At 40.3% G+C, this 16331-nt stretch overlaps 1 protein-coding gene and 2 long non-coding RNA genes across 4 annotated transcripts; 2 read left to right on the plus strand and 1 right to left on the minus strand.

Moving 5' to 3' along the window:
- Positions 1 to 649: 649 nt before the first annotated feature.
- LOC116654545 lies at positions 650 to 4186 on the plus strand. Its single transcript, XR_004309781.2, has 3 exons — positions 650 to 1300; positions 1359 to 1457; positions 3582 to 4186. It is a non-coding gene; the product is annotated as an uncharacterized LOC116654545 (long non-coding RNA).
- A 22-nt stretch (positions 4187 to 4208) lies between these two features.
- On the minus strand, positions 4209 to 5114 carry LOC123257544. The gene is made up of 3 exons (XR_006507644.1): positions 4948 to 5114; positions 4700 to 4836; positions 4209 to 4601 (listed from the first exon to the last, which is right to left on the minus strand). It is a non-coding gene; the product is annotated as an uncharacterized LOC123257544 (long non-coding RNA).
- Positions 5115 to 8368: 3254 nt separating this feature from the next.
- On the plus strand, positions 8369 to 13948 carry LOC6500875 (calcyphosin-like protein). Of its 2 annotated transcripts, none has more exons than XM_032449570.2 (5): positions 8369 to 8517; positions 11503 to 11651; positions 13172 to 13291; positions 13365 to 13422; positions 13479 to 13948. In XM_032449570.2, exons 2-5 carry the CDS (start codon positions 11503 to 11505, stop codon positions 13791 to 13793), a joined length of 642 nt encoding a protein of 213 aa, XP_032305461.1. In that variant the 5' UTR covers positions 8369 to 8517; the 3' UTR covers positions 13794 to 13948. The 2 variants fall into 2 exon arrangements, with proteins under 2 accessions (XP_032305461.1, XP_001954087.1); XM_001954051.4 differs by lacking the exon at positions 8369 to 8517 and adding an exon at positions 10482 to 10622.
- The last annotated feature ends 2383 nt before the right edge of the window (positions 13949 to 16331 follow it).

Raw genomic sequence — 16331 nt, forward strand, 5'->3', positions numbered from 1 at the left:
CAGCTGAAGGATACAGCTTACACTTGGTTTTATGATAGATATAGTTTTAAAAGGCAGACCCATATAGATATGCTACGTTTTTTTCTCAAAAAGAAAAATATTTATATAAAATAAATATTTTTTATTATAATTATTTTACAGTTATTTGTGTATTCTATTTGAATATCCTGAACAATATTTAAGGTGTACTTCCTGAGTGACAAGGGAACGAGTGTAAAATGCCGTGCCCCCAAAAATTTTGAAAATATATAACGCCCCCACACAGTCTCTCTGCATTTTGCCTTTTGACGGAGCTAGTGACTTCATTAGAGTCGCTCTATCAGTCCAAATGGGTTGGCAGCATCAGCAAAGGATCCGTTGGTTCGTTTTAGGATATGGCATATATGGGTTGGGATTTCAACAAAACGTGCCGGCCTGACGGAGGAGCGAGCTTGGGCTCGAAAGTGACCACAAAAGTCGTCGGCCAGTGGTTGGGCAGTTGCTATGAGTTGGTTTGAGTTGGTCTGAGTTGAGTGCATTAGGCCCGCCAACGAGTTCATTAGCAATGGGCCGTGGGTCATTAGGCGAGTGTCGCTGCAATATAGGCTTCCCGCCAGGTCTTTAATGCCATCGCTTCATAGCTTAAGGAGAAGTCTGCCGTAAAACCAGATTGGCACGCCTCATGGCCGGCCAGTGGAGGATGAATATGCTCTGATATGGCTAGGAATCCAGACAAGCACCCGTACACGTATGTCTAATACGTCAAACAAGCTTACGCCAATAAGTCGTCATCGTTGGGAACGCCTTTTGCCAACTTGCCGAAATCTTATTGCCTGCCTGCTGTGCAACCAAACCAGACAGAATACAGACAGGTCGAAAAGGAGGGTAAGGAGATAGTAGGCACTGTAAAAAAATGGGTCTTCAAAATTCAGTGAGATTTGAATTTCTTAAAAAGTAGTTCATCAGGAGCTATAAACGTATCGTACAGTGCACTCGATTGCAGCTCTCGGCAATGCTGATACGTCGGATTGGACCAGCACTTTTCGATAACTTCTTTATGCAACTTTTTATCTATTTGCAACTATAGAGAGCTTTGGACTTTCAGACTTTCCACGACCTGCAGTTTTTTTCGCCGAGGAATCAAACGCATTACGTACAAAGCACCGGCAAGCTGGATTTCAATGATTTTATTTTTGCGCATTTTCCAGTTTCTTTTTTTTTATATTTTTTTGGGGTAATGAAGGATATTGAAAGAGCTCTCACCAGGATTGGCCAAAGGGGTCGAGATGTGGATTTGCGATAGAGTAGAGCGCCGAGAAAGGTAAAAAAGAAAACTGTTACCTGTGGTCGAAGCTATTACTACGTAGAGTCCTTTGCAGAACTTTGCACATTTTAGTTTGTTTGGTTGGTTCTGAACAGGCTGAGGCCGGTGGTGGTGGGGATAAAAGTTCTTGATGCTGATGGATTCAACAATTATGGTGAGTGGCTTCCAAAGAGCAGAAAACTCAAAACTTAATACTAGGACAAAAATTAGAGCTGCCAGCATTATGTACCTTCTGGGTTATATTTTGAAAAAAATCGTTCGTTCTTCCCGTCCAAATCTCGTTTATTTTCCTGATAGCGAGTTCCTCTTGTTTCATTATTCAATTTGCTAATATTTTCGGGGCCACAAAGCCAACAAAGTTCTGCAGCAATTACACCCTTGAGGCACACTCATATGGTTTTAGTATATATAGCACTTAAACTCTGAAGAGCTCAGGAATTTCTTTTTCTTTTACTGATTCTCCCGCAAATTGAAGCGCGTAATTAAAAATTAATACCAAAGCAGACGATGCCCGCAACAGCGGTTTGTTTTTCAGCAGCTCTCTCTGCTTTTTCCCCCATGCTTATATCAAGTTTTGTTTTTTTTTCTGGGGTATTAGAGCGGGAGCTGGCTTATAATTGAACTTCAAATAATTCGCTAATTGTTGTAGTTTTCGTTTGAATATTTATGAAGATTTTCCCTTTTTTATTTTACCTCAATTGACAGATTTGTAGGGCTTAAAATGATTGAATAAAAAGAATGGTTTTGCTCAATAAACTTATCCTAAAACAATTTATATATTTTGAACAAATAACACTCAGTGATTTGCAACCGAATGTGACATCGATTCAATTATTTGCAATGCATTCAATGCCTCTATACGTTCTATTTAATTTGAATTTTAAATGATTTAACATGTTGTTTTCATACATTGGCGTTTCAGCGCACTTATGCGTGGCATACAATTAAAATTAATTATTTGCCATTGTTGCTGGCTCAGTTGACTAATTGTTAACAATTTTCTCCCCGCTTCGAGGTGTGAGCTTTCACGTTGCCATGACATTATGTCGACCGGATCGCGCCATTATGATATAAACATAAATGCAATGAAAACTGGTCTCTAATTAATTTACAATGTGCGCACGCCAAACTTATTACAATGAGGCCCAGACGGAGATAAAGGGATTCGCGGAAGACAGCTCCGGAAGGACGGAAGGGCCGATGGGCGGGGCCACGGATTCGAGAGGGTTACTAATTAATTCAATGAACGCCAAACATTATTAATTATTCATAATCAAATATGCAATTGCCTCGCTTTTAGCCGCCGTTTGATGACAGACCCGACAACTGCGCGTGGTCCCTTGTGGGACCGAGGTGAGAGCAGAAACCATATGGGATGCATATCAATTGGGTGTCTTCAAACTTTCACAAACAGAGAAGGAGGCCTTAATAACGGGCTGGGCATAATTACTAATTACAAACCACAGGCTATTACGCAGCCTTATTTTTGATAAACCCTTATTTTCTTAGGAACTTTTCGAACATGAAACTATTCATTATTTAGCTTTTATGTTCCTAAGCAAGTTACTTAAAAGATAAATTAAAGAAATGAAAGAAATTATACCTAGTATAAAGTACACTTTGGGCAGTATAATGCTCATTTGACCCCTTTCAATTTCAAGCACAATCTGTCTACCCCTGAGAAATAATTCAGACAATGGTCTAAAACAAAACCGTTGCCCAAACCTAAAACCGGGCACCACCAGTAGTGCCTGCCCTCTGACCCACTCGCCAGCTGTTGGAAATGCCGCAAATCTGCAACGTCCATCCGGTTTGGGGCAGATGATGTAGACCCCCAAGAGGGGGAGCAGAGTGCGTGTAAAAGGGGTCATCGAGCAGGGCTAAAAGGGGTATCCGTGCTCCGCAATCCCCCTACAGCGGTTTTAGGTTCCACTTTCTGCGTTTGCAGCGGTGGAATTTATGCAAATTGCTTTCAATTTGCTTAGTCCATTGCTTTGTGCGCCAATTTTTGGCCGACTCGTGCCAATTGTCGGCGAAAAATGCAGCATAAATGGCGATTCAATGACGTAGTGGGTGGATGCAACCGCCACATTTTGTTAGGGCTTTCGAAGCTGTTAAATTAGGCGTGCCAATCCATATTTCGAAATTCAGTACGAAAATGTAACTATTTGTCACCATAATTTGAAACTTTTAACTTAGCCTCTATTTAGGGTACTTGATTGTTTTGAATTGTAAAAATCAGACCGAAATAAACTTTACAAATCTAAACACTCCTCAGTTTCATCTACTCTTCAGTATTGACATGTCTCGAGGAAATTCGATTTCTCTTTGCTCTTTCCAAAATCCATTTTCGACAGGACCTGTGCATTTTGCCATCAACATCTTGGCCCGGCACTTGTCAAGTGCAATAGAAAACGCCTACAATGGATCTACATGCCACAGGAATATTCACATTTGCAACAGCTCAAATTTCCGGCACAGCAGGCCCGCCCACCACAGTGCACTTCTTGTACGAGTTTGCCATTTTAACATATTTTGCCCAGGCACATGGAGACCTGGGCACCTGCTTTAATAAAGCCTTCACCAGCAGCAGTCGACCAGGACAACTAGGACCCCGGAGCAGGAAAAGGAACAAGGGTCCTGTACAGGCTGGAAATGCAGTACAGCTGATGTTGTAACAACTTCACACTACTTGTATAGTGATTACAACAATAACTACCAGCCTTTGCATACAGTAACTTTAATAAGTATGCAGCACACAGACTCGTTATTTTTTGGCAATTCCACAAAAAATTTTCTTATTGATGACGTATAGCGTTTTTGTATTTCAAGTATATTAATAGAAAAATAAATGTATTATATAGTCAGTAATTAAATACCCAACCATTTTTTTAACACATTGGAGGCAATCCTTAGAATCGAATATAAATCCATGACTTTATTTTAAAACATAATCCTTTCCATCGCAATCAAAGCTTGCTCGACAATTAACAAAAGCAACACGAGCTGTAGCATGGTCAAAGGATCGGTGGGACTGAGCAGGACAGGAATTGTATTTTTTAACTCGTCTTCATGGATTGGACAGGAAAGTTGGAGTTGATTCAGTGTAGCATCCACCATTCATTTCCCCTTTTCGTTTGAAATTTATTGTTGCAGATGCCAGAACAGGGATTCTGTTCTGTTCCCTGGTGTGGCGCACATGGTTCGACTTTTTTGCATGCAATATTCTATTGAAATATTTGCAAATTACTGGGAGATCTCATTCCTTGTTCATCGCCCATGGAAACGACGTTGAAGCCTGGCCCAGACAATGGACAATTTGTGCCATAGAATCAGGTATTTAAAATGTCCACGTCATATGGTGCTAGTTGGTCAGATTTAAGCAAATATATATACCTACGTGCACAATATGTAATATGGACAATGGCTGGGAGGCAACACGGTGAGCTGTCCATGCTCATAATTTATTACTGGGAACAAAGTTATTTTAGGCGTTGGGCACGCACTTACCTTCATACATATATTTCAATGTACTGAAAAAATAATAAATTTGTTTTTTTTTAGAAAAACTGTTAATTGTGCACTATTTATTAACTATTTTTCATAATTTTCTAAAAGTAAATCATATTTAGTGCTGCTCTTACCTTAATTTCCTGAACTTCATTTGATATTTCGTCAAGTGCATAGGAAAAGCATAGATCCTTTGTGCTGCCGGTCGAGCCGGACTATTCATTAAATAAAATAAAGTTAGCTTGTAGTAATTGTCAACGACAGTTTGATGTTTCTGTGAAATATTAGAAGTAAATTGTTTTGCTGCCAGCTCCTTCGACCCATGCATATTTTGCTCAAGAACATATATTCAGAACTGGCCCTTTATTGACAGTGTTGCAATTTGCTAAACTCGATTACCTCATGCATATGAAATGCCTGCCAGCTAGAAATGATGTATGACCGACCGAAAAATTTTCCATGATTAATGATTGGCCCCGCGATTGTTGCCAAAGTAACAGAATTTTTGTAGAAAAAGATACGAATGGCGAATGGTCCTCAATTAAGTATGCGCCAAGGTCAAAAACCAAAGCAAACTCAATTAATATAAGCGGCGGGTCAACAATCAACGAAACCACAACATCCACTCCCCGTTGATGTCTTTCCTGCGTCAATAGCCGTAAAACGTGGCTTTAAAGTCGGCTTATGTCCTTGGTATGGCCATTGTTGTTGCTGGTGTGGGAGGTGCTGGAGTGGGCTGGACCCAATTTCACTAATTAAGCAAATATTTACTGGCCGCTTGGCCTTCGGTCTGGTAAAAAGTTATCTTGAAATTTGCACTCCCGCCGCTAGGAGACAAAAACAGATCCCCTGAACTTTCCTATTCCATGGCTACCACAATGGAGACTAAGAATAATTCCATGTCAACACACTCATAAATAATGGACTGAGAACCCGACGGGCCACGACTCCACCTCAAAGCCACCTCGACCAACGGCGTCATCATCATCATCAGCAATGTCAGATTCAAGTGGCCAGGTACAGACAAGGGCAGGGACCCAGCCAAGTATTTATCATAAGCAGGGCGAGGAGTCTCCATCTATAAATAGAAGCTAACTGATACCGTATTAAATAATATAAGTTAAATAAAACAATATAAGCTTAAATATAAGTTAAGTATTTCATATACTTAATAATTATAAAACAAATGGTACTGAGTTAGCTTGTGATTGTTGGTCTATTTAAAAAAAATTCTTAAAGTTACATGAGCAAACATATATGGTTTATAAAATTTAGCTTAAATAAAAAAATATGTAGTCCCTTTCCCAGGACATCAGAGCCTAGTACAGCATGAATAAAAAGGATGTTTCGAGGATATCAAAAATTTGCAGAAGCAGTTTTATAGACGACAAATTTATCAGTGCCACAAAATGAGTCTCACTGACGGAGTTTTTCCGCCCCTCTATTTCCACCTGGCGACGATTTGTCATCTTTTAAATACAACAAGAACAACATCAGCGCATAGTAAAGTGAGTGGCTGCCGAGAGGAGGACAAAAAAGGACAAAGGACAAGGCAATAATGCGTCACAGCATAAATTTTATTTATTTTATAAGAGCATAAAGCCCCGGTCTTTGGCCGCACAAAAGAGGTGACTTCACACTGCAAAATTTTTGTTTGATTAACTGTGAATTATTGGAAAAAATATATAAAAGCTTTTCTTTAAAAATTGTTCATAAATGAACTAAATAGTTTAAATATCTAAAATTGAGTAGTCATTTCAGTTTCATCTTCATTTTTTCTCTGCTATTTCCTTTCAAATGAAAGGCACCTTCTTGCCAAATGGCTAGCAACTTTGTTTGTCTAATACCTGAGATGCTTGGCCAACACTTTGTTGCTGTGCCGCGGTATTCAAAATAGGTTTTTAGTAGACTGTCCTGACAATGCGGTGGCTCCTACACGGCAACATTGCCACGCCCACCCGCAACTCTCTGTGGCCAGTGCGCCCTTGAGACTGGCCACGCCCCCGATGGATGGCTGCGTGGTCTGTGTGACTGTGCGTGATATGAGCAGCATTTCAGCCACTTCACGTCAGGCTTTGAGCGTAATTTTTCTTGGGGAAAATAACTTGAGCAGCATCACTAAACGAGCTTTTTACGCTGGCCTTGCCACAAAAAAAAAGAAAATAAAATAGGAATGGCTAAGGAGCTGAAGAGTGGCAGAGTGTCGCTGATGTCGTGGCAACGACGCGCTTGTAAAAGTTGAAAGATTTGCATAAGTAATTTGACAAAATGTAGTTGACAGTAAAAAGCAGCGAGCCATGCACACATGCACACCACCATAATACCACTGGCAGAGTGATATGGCCAAGAAGTGAGGGCCATAAGTCGGGGGATGAGGAGCGATGACAGCCAGCGGTTGGCCAACAGGAAGGCGCAAATCTCGCCCACAAGATGGGGCAATTTTTCTTACTTATTCCCACGGACTGAGAACCACATAAGAGCAGAAACCGTTTCATTACCCCGAAATGAGAAATGCGTGGAGGGAGATAATAAAATATAGACAAATGTCCTTAAGGGCTTGAATTCTGTTTAAAGGAATATTGTTGAAGCAACCATAAAAGCGGAAGGGGTCTGTTTATATTTTGCTTTTTGGTTGTTCGATTCCTTACAGATGAACTACCTCGCATGCGAATGTACCTTCGTTATATGTCTTATTAGTCGAATTAAACATAAAATTTATCGACATTGTCAGCAATCATCTTATATCTAGCTCTGCTAAATAAACAAATGCAATTTTTCCGAGTCGAATTTACAAATACACTAAAATATGTATTCAATGTGTTAAAATTGCCTCTAAATTCAAGTATACACTATGTAAACTTTTCCATTAATTTTTGTATTTCATGATTGATTTTATTTCATATTTTACAATTATTTTTTTGCACCTTCTATGAGAGTATCGACATAAGGAAGGCACAACTCATAAAGAGCACATCAATTCGGCATAACGGAAGCATGATGTGCGCGCATAAATTTTATGCACTCCGACACCACAAAAGCGGTAATGATAATGCCGTGTCGCGTCATAAAAATGTGATACACTCCCTGCCAACCCCTCCATCCCGACAAGGTGAGCACCCCAATAATAAACGGAAAAGGGGATCTGAAAAAAAATGTCCCTAAACAAATGCGACAAGCCACAAAAGCTCGCGTAAAAATGTATCTATGCATCCGTTGGCTATTGGAAGCAAAATAAATGTGTTGCTAAGCTTTCTTTACAGGACACTCGGAGAAAAAAATGGGCTAAGATGTAGTAGGGGAATGAAATATATAAAAGTACAGAACAACCTCACAGTAAAAGCACCATTTCGAAATCAAACAGCGACTATATTTATGAAATACATACCATATCTCAATTGCGTTAACTTTTTTTATGAAATAATTAATTTATTAAAGCTTTATTTTTCCACATGTACTTGGTAGTTGCCTAAGGACGCCGCTTATGGTAACTAGTAGGTGGGGCGCAAAACTATCCACAGCTGCAACGGCTCAGTGGTTGCCCCGGTGGTGGTTGCCTCATTCGTTGGCAACACTCCGTACACGCGACACGTGCGTCGAAAACTCAGCATTGTAGCAGCGACATTTTGTGCATTGTGAAAAGTTGAATCCGTTGAAACTGGAATAAAATAATAATAGACATTGTGTGTCAGCAGCTGCCGGGAAAGGTAAAAAGTGTGGCAACGAAATAATCGACATGTCTGTTAATTATGGTGAAAGTTTTCCCGAACTCGCACACACACACACGTCATTTCTTTTGCTGTGCTGGCTTTTTCCATTCTTGCTTCATTTTTTTGGAGAGAGGGTGGTGAACAAGAAGGAAAGCTTGAGCGACAGCTGGCGGTGTCAGTAGCGGATACTTTGCTTGTTAGCGAAACGAGCGGCTTGTCATCACAACTCCATATCTACTCGTATCTGCAACTGTGTCGTCCTTCCCCGATGAAAAGTATCAGAAGCAGAAGCAGCAGAAGGATACCGAGTATGGAGAGGGGAATCTGGTGGCGAATGTGTTCCGTGTCATAAAGACACGCACAAATCATGCTTAAACTCGGCCTGTGCCAGGGTCCTTTTTGCCGGCTTTTACCGTTGTCCTGGCTGCCTTTTGCTTAACTCGCAATTTATGGTTAATCGATGTTGTCTTTGAACGTGACCTATTTGCTTTATTTGCTATAGGTCTTCTGCCGCTGTCCTCTGAGTCCTCTGAGTCCTGTATGTCTCCGATGCCCCCAGTATGTGCACGTGTATGTGTGTCACCATTATCCCTGTCGCACTCAGCGTCCTGCTGACGTGTTAAATCGTCTTTTTGTTTACCCTTACCCTCAATAAAGTCATAATTTATTTTTCATGTTCTATCGCAGTTCGTTAGCATCTCCTTTGGTTCCCTTCTTCTTTTTTTTTCCTTCTCAGCTCGTTAGCTGGCATTTCACTTTTGCATACGTGGCGTATGCGCAATATTATAAAAAGAATCAGCAGCAAACCCTGGCGAAATCAATACAACTGACGACCTTGACTTTTACCGAGGATGCTGCAGTTTCCAAATTCAAGGTGCATTTGTTGCGCGGCAACATTTGTTGCCAAGACCCGGGAAACCCCATTTAAAACAAAGCTTTACACTTTCGAAGCTTCTTATGTCTTGGAAAATCGTACGAAAAAAATAAGTATAACAAGAGGATATACTTTCTTTTCAATATAACGATCATAAACTAATGATTAAAATTTATTTATTTTCTATAAAACAGTTTGCCTCTCCCTTCTGCTTTTGCCTAGTTCTGGAGCCACTGAAAACTTTGAGAAACATTTTTTTCTCAGTGACCCGTGACCGAATGGCGTGTCTCATTTAAGGACACTAAAATGCCACCTGGGGCTGTTAATTAGAGCACCGTTCATTACTCAAGCGGTATTGGTCGTGTCTGACTAACGGTCTATCTAACGGGGTCATCTGCTCAGGGACTGTGAATTGTTTGGACCCCCCATGGATATATAATTATACTATATACTTCAAAAAAAGTTCTGAATAGCTTCTAAGAGCTTTATGGGGTTGTTCACTTAGTGTGACATGCCAGTTACTCAAATCACATCAATCGATGTAATATCCACTGTCCTCGAAAGCCTTTTTCCCATTCAAGGTCCTCCGACTATGCTAGTTTTCCAGTAATTGTCTTTTTTCGTTTGCTTTCTGAATACTCAAATCAATGGTATTGATTGAAAAAACAAACATTTGACTAGTCAGGGCTGTTTACTTCATTACTGTCGACCGATTCATGAGTCAATAAATCACATGAATTAGGAAGCTCCTCGCACGGGTCAAGGATATGCCGAATAAAATCAAAATGATGCCGCATAGATAAATTCTTTAGAAAATCAGGCCTTTACTTAACCTAATGAAAGCTAATTGAATGCTCGCGTAATACACACATATGAGGCAGAAACTATTATGGTGGTGATGTCATGCGTAAAATATTGAGGTGAATGCACACACTTACGCCCTCCGCCAAATTGAGTGCTAATCAAGCTGGTTGAACCTCGAGTCGTCACAGTTCATTGAGTCAAGCGCCACCTGGTCAGAACCCATCCTCCCCCTTCCGTTGTCTGCTCTCTTGTGGCCCAAAGGTGGGTAAACGTAGGCTATAGCTTGCCAACACTTGGAAAATAAAGTCACTTTTGACAGACGAAATAAGTTAGTATTTCAAACAAAATTGCCTTCCAGTTTAGTGCTCAAAAATTTGTAAATATTTGGAATGTATTAGCTCCTAACGGATTAACGGACTAAAAGGTACATATTATTGGGATTTTAAAAAAAAACTGCATCTTAAAGTGTAGACCTCGTTTGTTTTGAATAACAACAAGTGACAGAAGCCATTATTAGAACATTATTACAGCAGTTAGCTTGATTTCCGTTTTAAGAAGTTCAACTCGCCCTTAGTATTTGAGCGTCTTTAATTTAGCAAGAATTTATCATTTTTAGCGTTAACTAAACCAACAACTTCTGACAAGCCTTTGAATGCATTGAACCGTAAATCCACTGCGTCATACAGACTGACTGGCAGGTCATATTTGGACAGATTCATTTAAAATGTTAATCAACCCGGCAAATTACAAAATAGCTTCGGTTTCTTAGAGACAGATAACTTTGCCTTCCCGCTGTGGCATAATTAGGGGCCTTTGAGCTGAAATAAATCAATTCCGGGTGTAATAGCCCACGGCTATGGCTGTGGCTGTCATTGGTGCCTGGCAACTAAAGCTTATCGACAGTACGGGTGTTTGCTGAACTGAAAATTATTGTGGTATCATAGAACAAAAATTTAATATCAAACATATTTACATTGAATCCCGCAAGGCAATTGGCGGATAATAAACAAGATTACACTCCACAAAGCAACGTATTTATTAATTAAATCCTTAAAAAGTAGTAGAAATCGTAATTACTCAGTCTCTTTTACGTCAAGTAACTTAATAGGTTTCTTAAATTGCAAACTGTTTGTTTTATTTTCATAAAAACAATAAATTGTATGAATTTATGTTTCATTTTCTGAAAAACGCTAATAAGCTCAACTCTTTTCATAGCTTCAGAGGGAACTAGACCACAGTAACTGCTAATCTAACTAAATCTACTAAATCTACTAAAAATTTCGTATCTATTTATTTTCCCACAGATGCAACGCGAAAACGCCTACTCGAAGGAGGCCGCTTTGAAGAACTTGGCCAGGCGAGAGTTGGCCAATGGCCTCGAAAAGGATCCAATTTACAAATTGCGCCTGCAGTGCTTAAGCCGCGGCGCCACGGGCATCTTGGGCCTGTCCAGGTGAGCTGGTTTTCAACCATCACATTTCTGTACTCCTCTTTCATGGGTTTAACTGGGACTAGAAATCATGGACTAAGGCGAGGTATGCCTGTTTGCATAATGTGGCTGGTATGTGTTTATGGTTGGGTGGGCCTGGTGAATTGTTTTCTATTTGTTTACTATCTGGAAACAATGTTTGATCTAACGTACTCTAGATACCCTATAAGAGTCCTTAAAAGTATTTTTTTTTTCATGCAAAGCAACAATTATCCTTTCGAAATTGTGCTATCAACCAAGTTTGACTTTAATGGGATATTTACCTTTAATTATAATGAGTTTCTGAATCGGGTATGTCATTCTGCTACAAATTTATACTCATTCCTGGTGTGTGCAATGGACTTCGGCTACTGCGTCTTAAAAAAGAGCTTTTTCCAGGATCTGCTTTTAGGGCTCTTGTGAAGCGCAACATCCTCGGGATGGTGTATTATGAAATTGTTGAGTGTCCGACAAGTGATGAGAGCATGTACGGGGAAGATGGTCGAAGTTGGCATTGCACTGGGCCCAGCAGGAAAATATGGCAAATGAAACTGAAACTTTCACTGCTGCTCCTGCCCCTGCCGTTGATGATGATGTTAAGTTCAGGCCCAGCTAGGCGCATGTAAATACAAGCATGCCGAGAGTTCGAGTGCATGTTGAACTAACATTCTCGAAAGCGCTTTCAAGTGTATGCAGGCCGGGCAGAAAAAATAGAAAAAACACTATGGCTATGAGCCCGATAAGGGGCTGAGTGGGAGTGGCAAAAATCGCTGACTGAATGCAAACAAACATAATTGGATTTCTCTAGTTGCTGTAGAGTATAGGCACACTCGGAAAATATTTTATTATTTCTCATAGTGATTCGGGTTTAATATGGAAATGCTATTTTTAGTCAGAACTAAGCATTAACAATTCGTAAAAGTCTTAATCAATGAGCTCAATAATTCCTGTTTATTTTGCTATAATTTTTTTTTAGCATGTACTATGCTCTTGCCCACAACCCACCCACAAACATGCTAGTCGGCTCAGCTCACTGCTAGTTTTTATTTCAATTTGAGCTTCGAGGAGCAACCGCGACCACCTGTCTCCATCCACCTTCTCCTGCGCCTCCTGCTCGGTTGTCTGCCAACAATTTCTCGTTTTGAATATGTAGACATTTTGTACAAAATCCTCCCATCTGCAACATATGTACGGGCGGTTGTTGGTGGTGTGTGCACTTTGTTTGTTTGCCGGCTGGATGGTGACTGCGCCTATTGGCCTCGTGCTCGTGAGCGCGCATTTTCATTTGTATTTATGCAATTTGTTTGTTTGCCAGCCGGAAAATTCAATGCATCGAATGCATAGCTGAATGAGCTCTAGTCCCCCTGCAAGGGTCCCTATCAATGGCATATTCTTATGCTTTTGTCCGGACCAATAATAGGAATATATTTTTCATTTTTGCGTGCTCATCCATATTGAGAATCAATCTTTGCGGTCCTCATTTAAATTCCTTTCTTACCCCTCAGATCCTTTCGTGTGATGGACGACGATGGCAGCAAAACCTTGAACGCCGAGGAATTCAAAAAAGGAGTAACGGATATGGGCCTGGAGTTGAGCGATGAAGAAATTCAAGAAATGTTTACCAGGTAGGCGATAGTTATAAGCTCATCAAAATGTTATACCAGACAATGAAATTGATTTCATTATTTTCCTATCTAGTTTCGATTCAGACGGAAGTGGCAATATCAACATGACTGAATTTTTGGTTAAACTGAGAGTGAGTAATTAGTTTGAATAGTGCAGCTATTGCTTAAGAGTGTTTTATGTTTTCAGCCTCCCATGAATAATTCGCGAATCAGTGTCATCGAAAAGGCTTTCGACAAAATGGATGTCAACGGCGATGATCAAATAACTATTGCCGATTTGAAAAATGTTTATTCGGTGCGTGAACATCCTAAATACTTGAGTGGTGAGATGACAGAGGCGGAGATTTTCACAGGATTCCTAAAAAATTTTGAGGCAGGCGCTCCGAATCCTGACGGTATTGTGACTAAAGAAGAGTTTCTCAACTACTATTCTACGATCAGTGCCTCGATCGACAATGATGCCTACTTTGATTTGATGATGCGACGCGCCTACAAACTCTAAATAGTGTTCCTCTTCAAAGTCAGAATTTTAACGTCCATTTGCCGCCTTTGAAGCTTGATCAGTTGAATCAATTGCACACACATATATTAATAACTAAATGCCAAGCCAATGTTTTAATTATTAATTAAATGTACCAGTTGAACGTTGAGAAAGGACTCGATTCATAGCGTGGGTCATAGCGTTACAGCTTTTTTAAAGTTTACACTAAACTCCAAATTAATTTAGAATTAAGTTAAAAATCTATTGGCGTTAAGCTGAATAAACTAAACTTTGCCTTTGCCCAGAGATTACGACAGTGACAGCCCAAATCAGTCGGGCCGTAAACTTTCCATGTCCAACCCTCTTTTGCGTAGAAAATGCGTGTACTTTTGGCCAAATAATGCGCTATAATAATTTATTAAATTAAAGCCGCGTGCTAATTAGCATAAAACTAATTAGATTACTTGTACATGTGAAGCCACAAAGCACGGCATAATACTCGCTGAACAAGCGACAGAGTTGGGTTTTGGGGTTGATGTGGGATACGCGGCGTATGCGCAATCGTTGGCAGGGTTTTTGTCGCTTTTAATAAAAGTCAGTTTGGCAAAAAGTCAGACCTGCCATAGACAGAACAAATAAGCCAGATTAGCCTATGTTTTGTCACTCCAAATAGGTTTCTAAATTTCAAATAATTCCTTTTTTTTTGTTTTTTTTTTATTAAAAAATTATGAGAATTGTTTATGATAAAATATGATAAAAATTTATTTAACAAACAATAGCTAAAAATTCATGGAAAATTTGAGGCGCCAGAGACCCATCCTCACACCAAAAAACTTTTGGTATTTCTTGAGCCGGACAAATGCTTAATTAGTAGCTTATTGGAGAAATAGGTGGAGAGCAATTGGCAAACTCTAATTACATTCATTTCGCATCAATGATAAGAATACCACATCTGATTATAAGCTGGATAAACAAACCCTGGGATTGGCGACTTAATACCCACTAATATCTATAACAGCTCGGCAAACGACTTGAGCTGATTATGCACAGGCCAGAGTTTTTGTATGCCATGTAGACAATGTTAAAAGTTTGCCCAAGTAATTAAATCACTTCGATCTTTGCTAATTACAAGGCAAGAACATGCATTTAACTATACGAGAAGCGTGAGCGCGTGCTTCCTTGTCTTAGTCTATATGAACTTGTGTTCGTATGTGTGAGTATCTGTGTGAGTGTGTCCGCTTTGTCTGTCGGCATGGATGTACATATATGTGCAGCTTGTTAGACAAAGCCCGGCATTGCCAACATCCTCATCAGGCCAAAAGGGCCAATAGCGGCAACAACAACAATGTTGACAAGTTACCTGCCAAATTAATGCAAACATGAAACGTGCGGCAACGGGAATATTAATTAACTAACTACCTGGGACACACACACCACCCTCCCACACATAATAAAAGAGACACTGGAAATATATAATTTACAAAGCTCACAATAAGTAATACACATAATTTAAATATGTTTATATTGATTTTAAAAATGAATCAAAATATCTTTAAATTAGGAACATTACATTTTTGAATATAAATTATTAATATTTTTTCTCACTGCAATTCTTACATTCTCACAAATATGCCGACGTTTGGCCTCCGTGTGTGTGTCCTCGTGTTGGCAGTTGGCACTTGGCGTTTTCAGATTTGAAGGCACATTCCCGGTTACATAGCTGGCTCTGCTAACTAACTTGATCCCTGACCCCACATCCAAAATAAGGCAAAGGCTGGGGCCAAGTCGGATCCATACATAGCTCCAGCCGCTGCCAAGTGGCGTATGATTAATGAACGTTTCATTAGCGCGACTCGCATTACATACACGGTTTGGCAACGGCGGGCATTGGGAGCGGAGTATTTGCATTTCAGCAGGTTGCCGAACGTGATCACAATATTATCTCTTCATCAGCAGTCTGTCCGGTACTCCGGAAAAATGCGGGTAAAAGGCTGAAAGTAAGTCGGAGTGCCAGGTACCCTTTTAGCCTTATTTTCAGTCACCTCTGCTAGGTTCGACTGGTTCCTTTTTGCCGGGTGAGCATGTAGTTGTTTTTCTTCGGCTTCATGTCGAAATGGCTGCAGTGGGCTAAAAGGAGGCGGTGGTAAGCTAACCCGGCTTATTCGCACGTAGGTTTCTCTCGCGTAACCTACCTTCGCCTCCGAATCCCGGTGCCATGGCAGCCGGGTCCCGTTAACGAGTTACAATGATTTTCGTGCTAATTAAAATGGTTTTTGCATTTAGTTTACCGCATTAGCATTACGTTTAGCAGTTGGGCAAACAGCTGCAACATAAATTACGCATACGCAGCGTTGCCGGTGGCACCGGTGAAAAGAAAACGTTGGCCAAGTCTGTTTGACAAGCAGTGGCTGACACACAGTGGCTCCTAATGAACTTCCACCATCGCTGTCGAAATTTTAGCTTCTTTTGTGAGCCTCATCACACTGGTGCATATCATGGTGCAGCCTAATTAGATGTTTGAGACGGTTTGGCAGCTACGGTTGAATGCATTGAGCTAGT

The sequence above is a fragment of the Drosophila ananassae genome, chromosome 2L (assembly GCF_017639315.1).
Source record: "Drosophila ananassae strain 14024-0371.13 chromosome 2L, ASM1763931v2, whole genome shotgun sequence".
NCBI classification, from domain to species: Eukaryota; Metazoa; Arthropoda; class Insecta; order Diptera; family Drosophilidae; genus Drosophila; species Drosophila ananassae.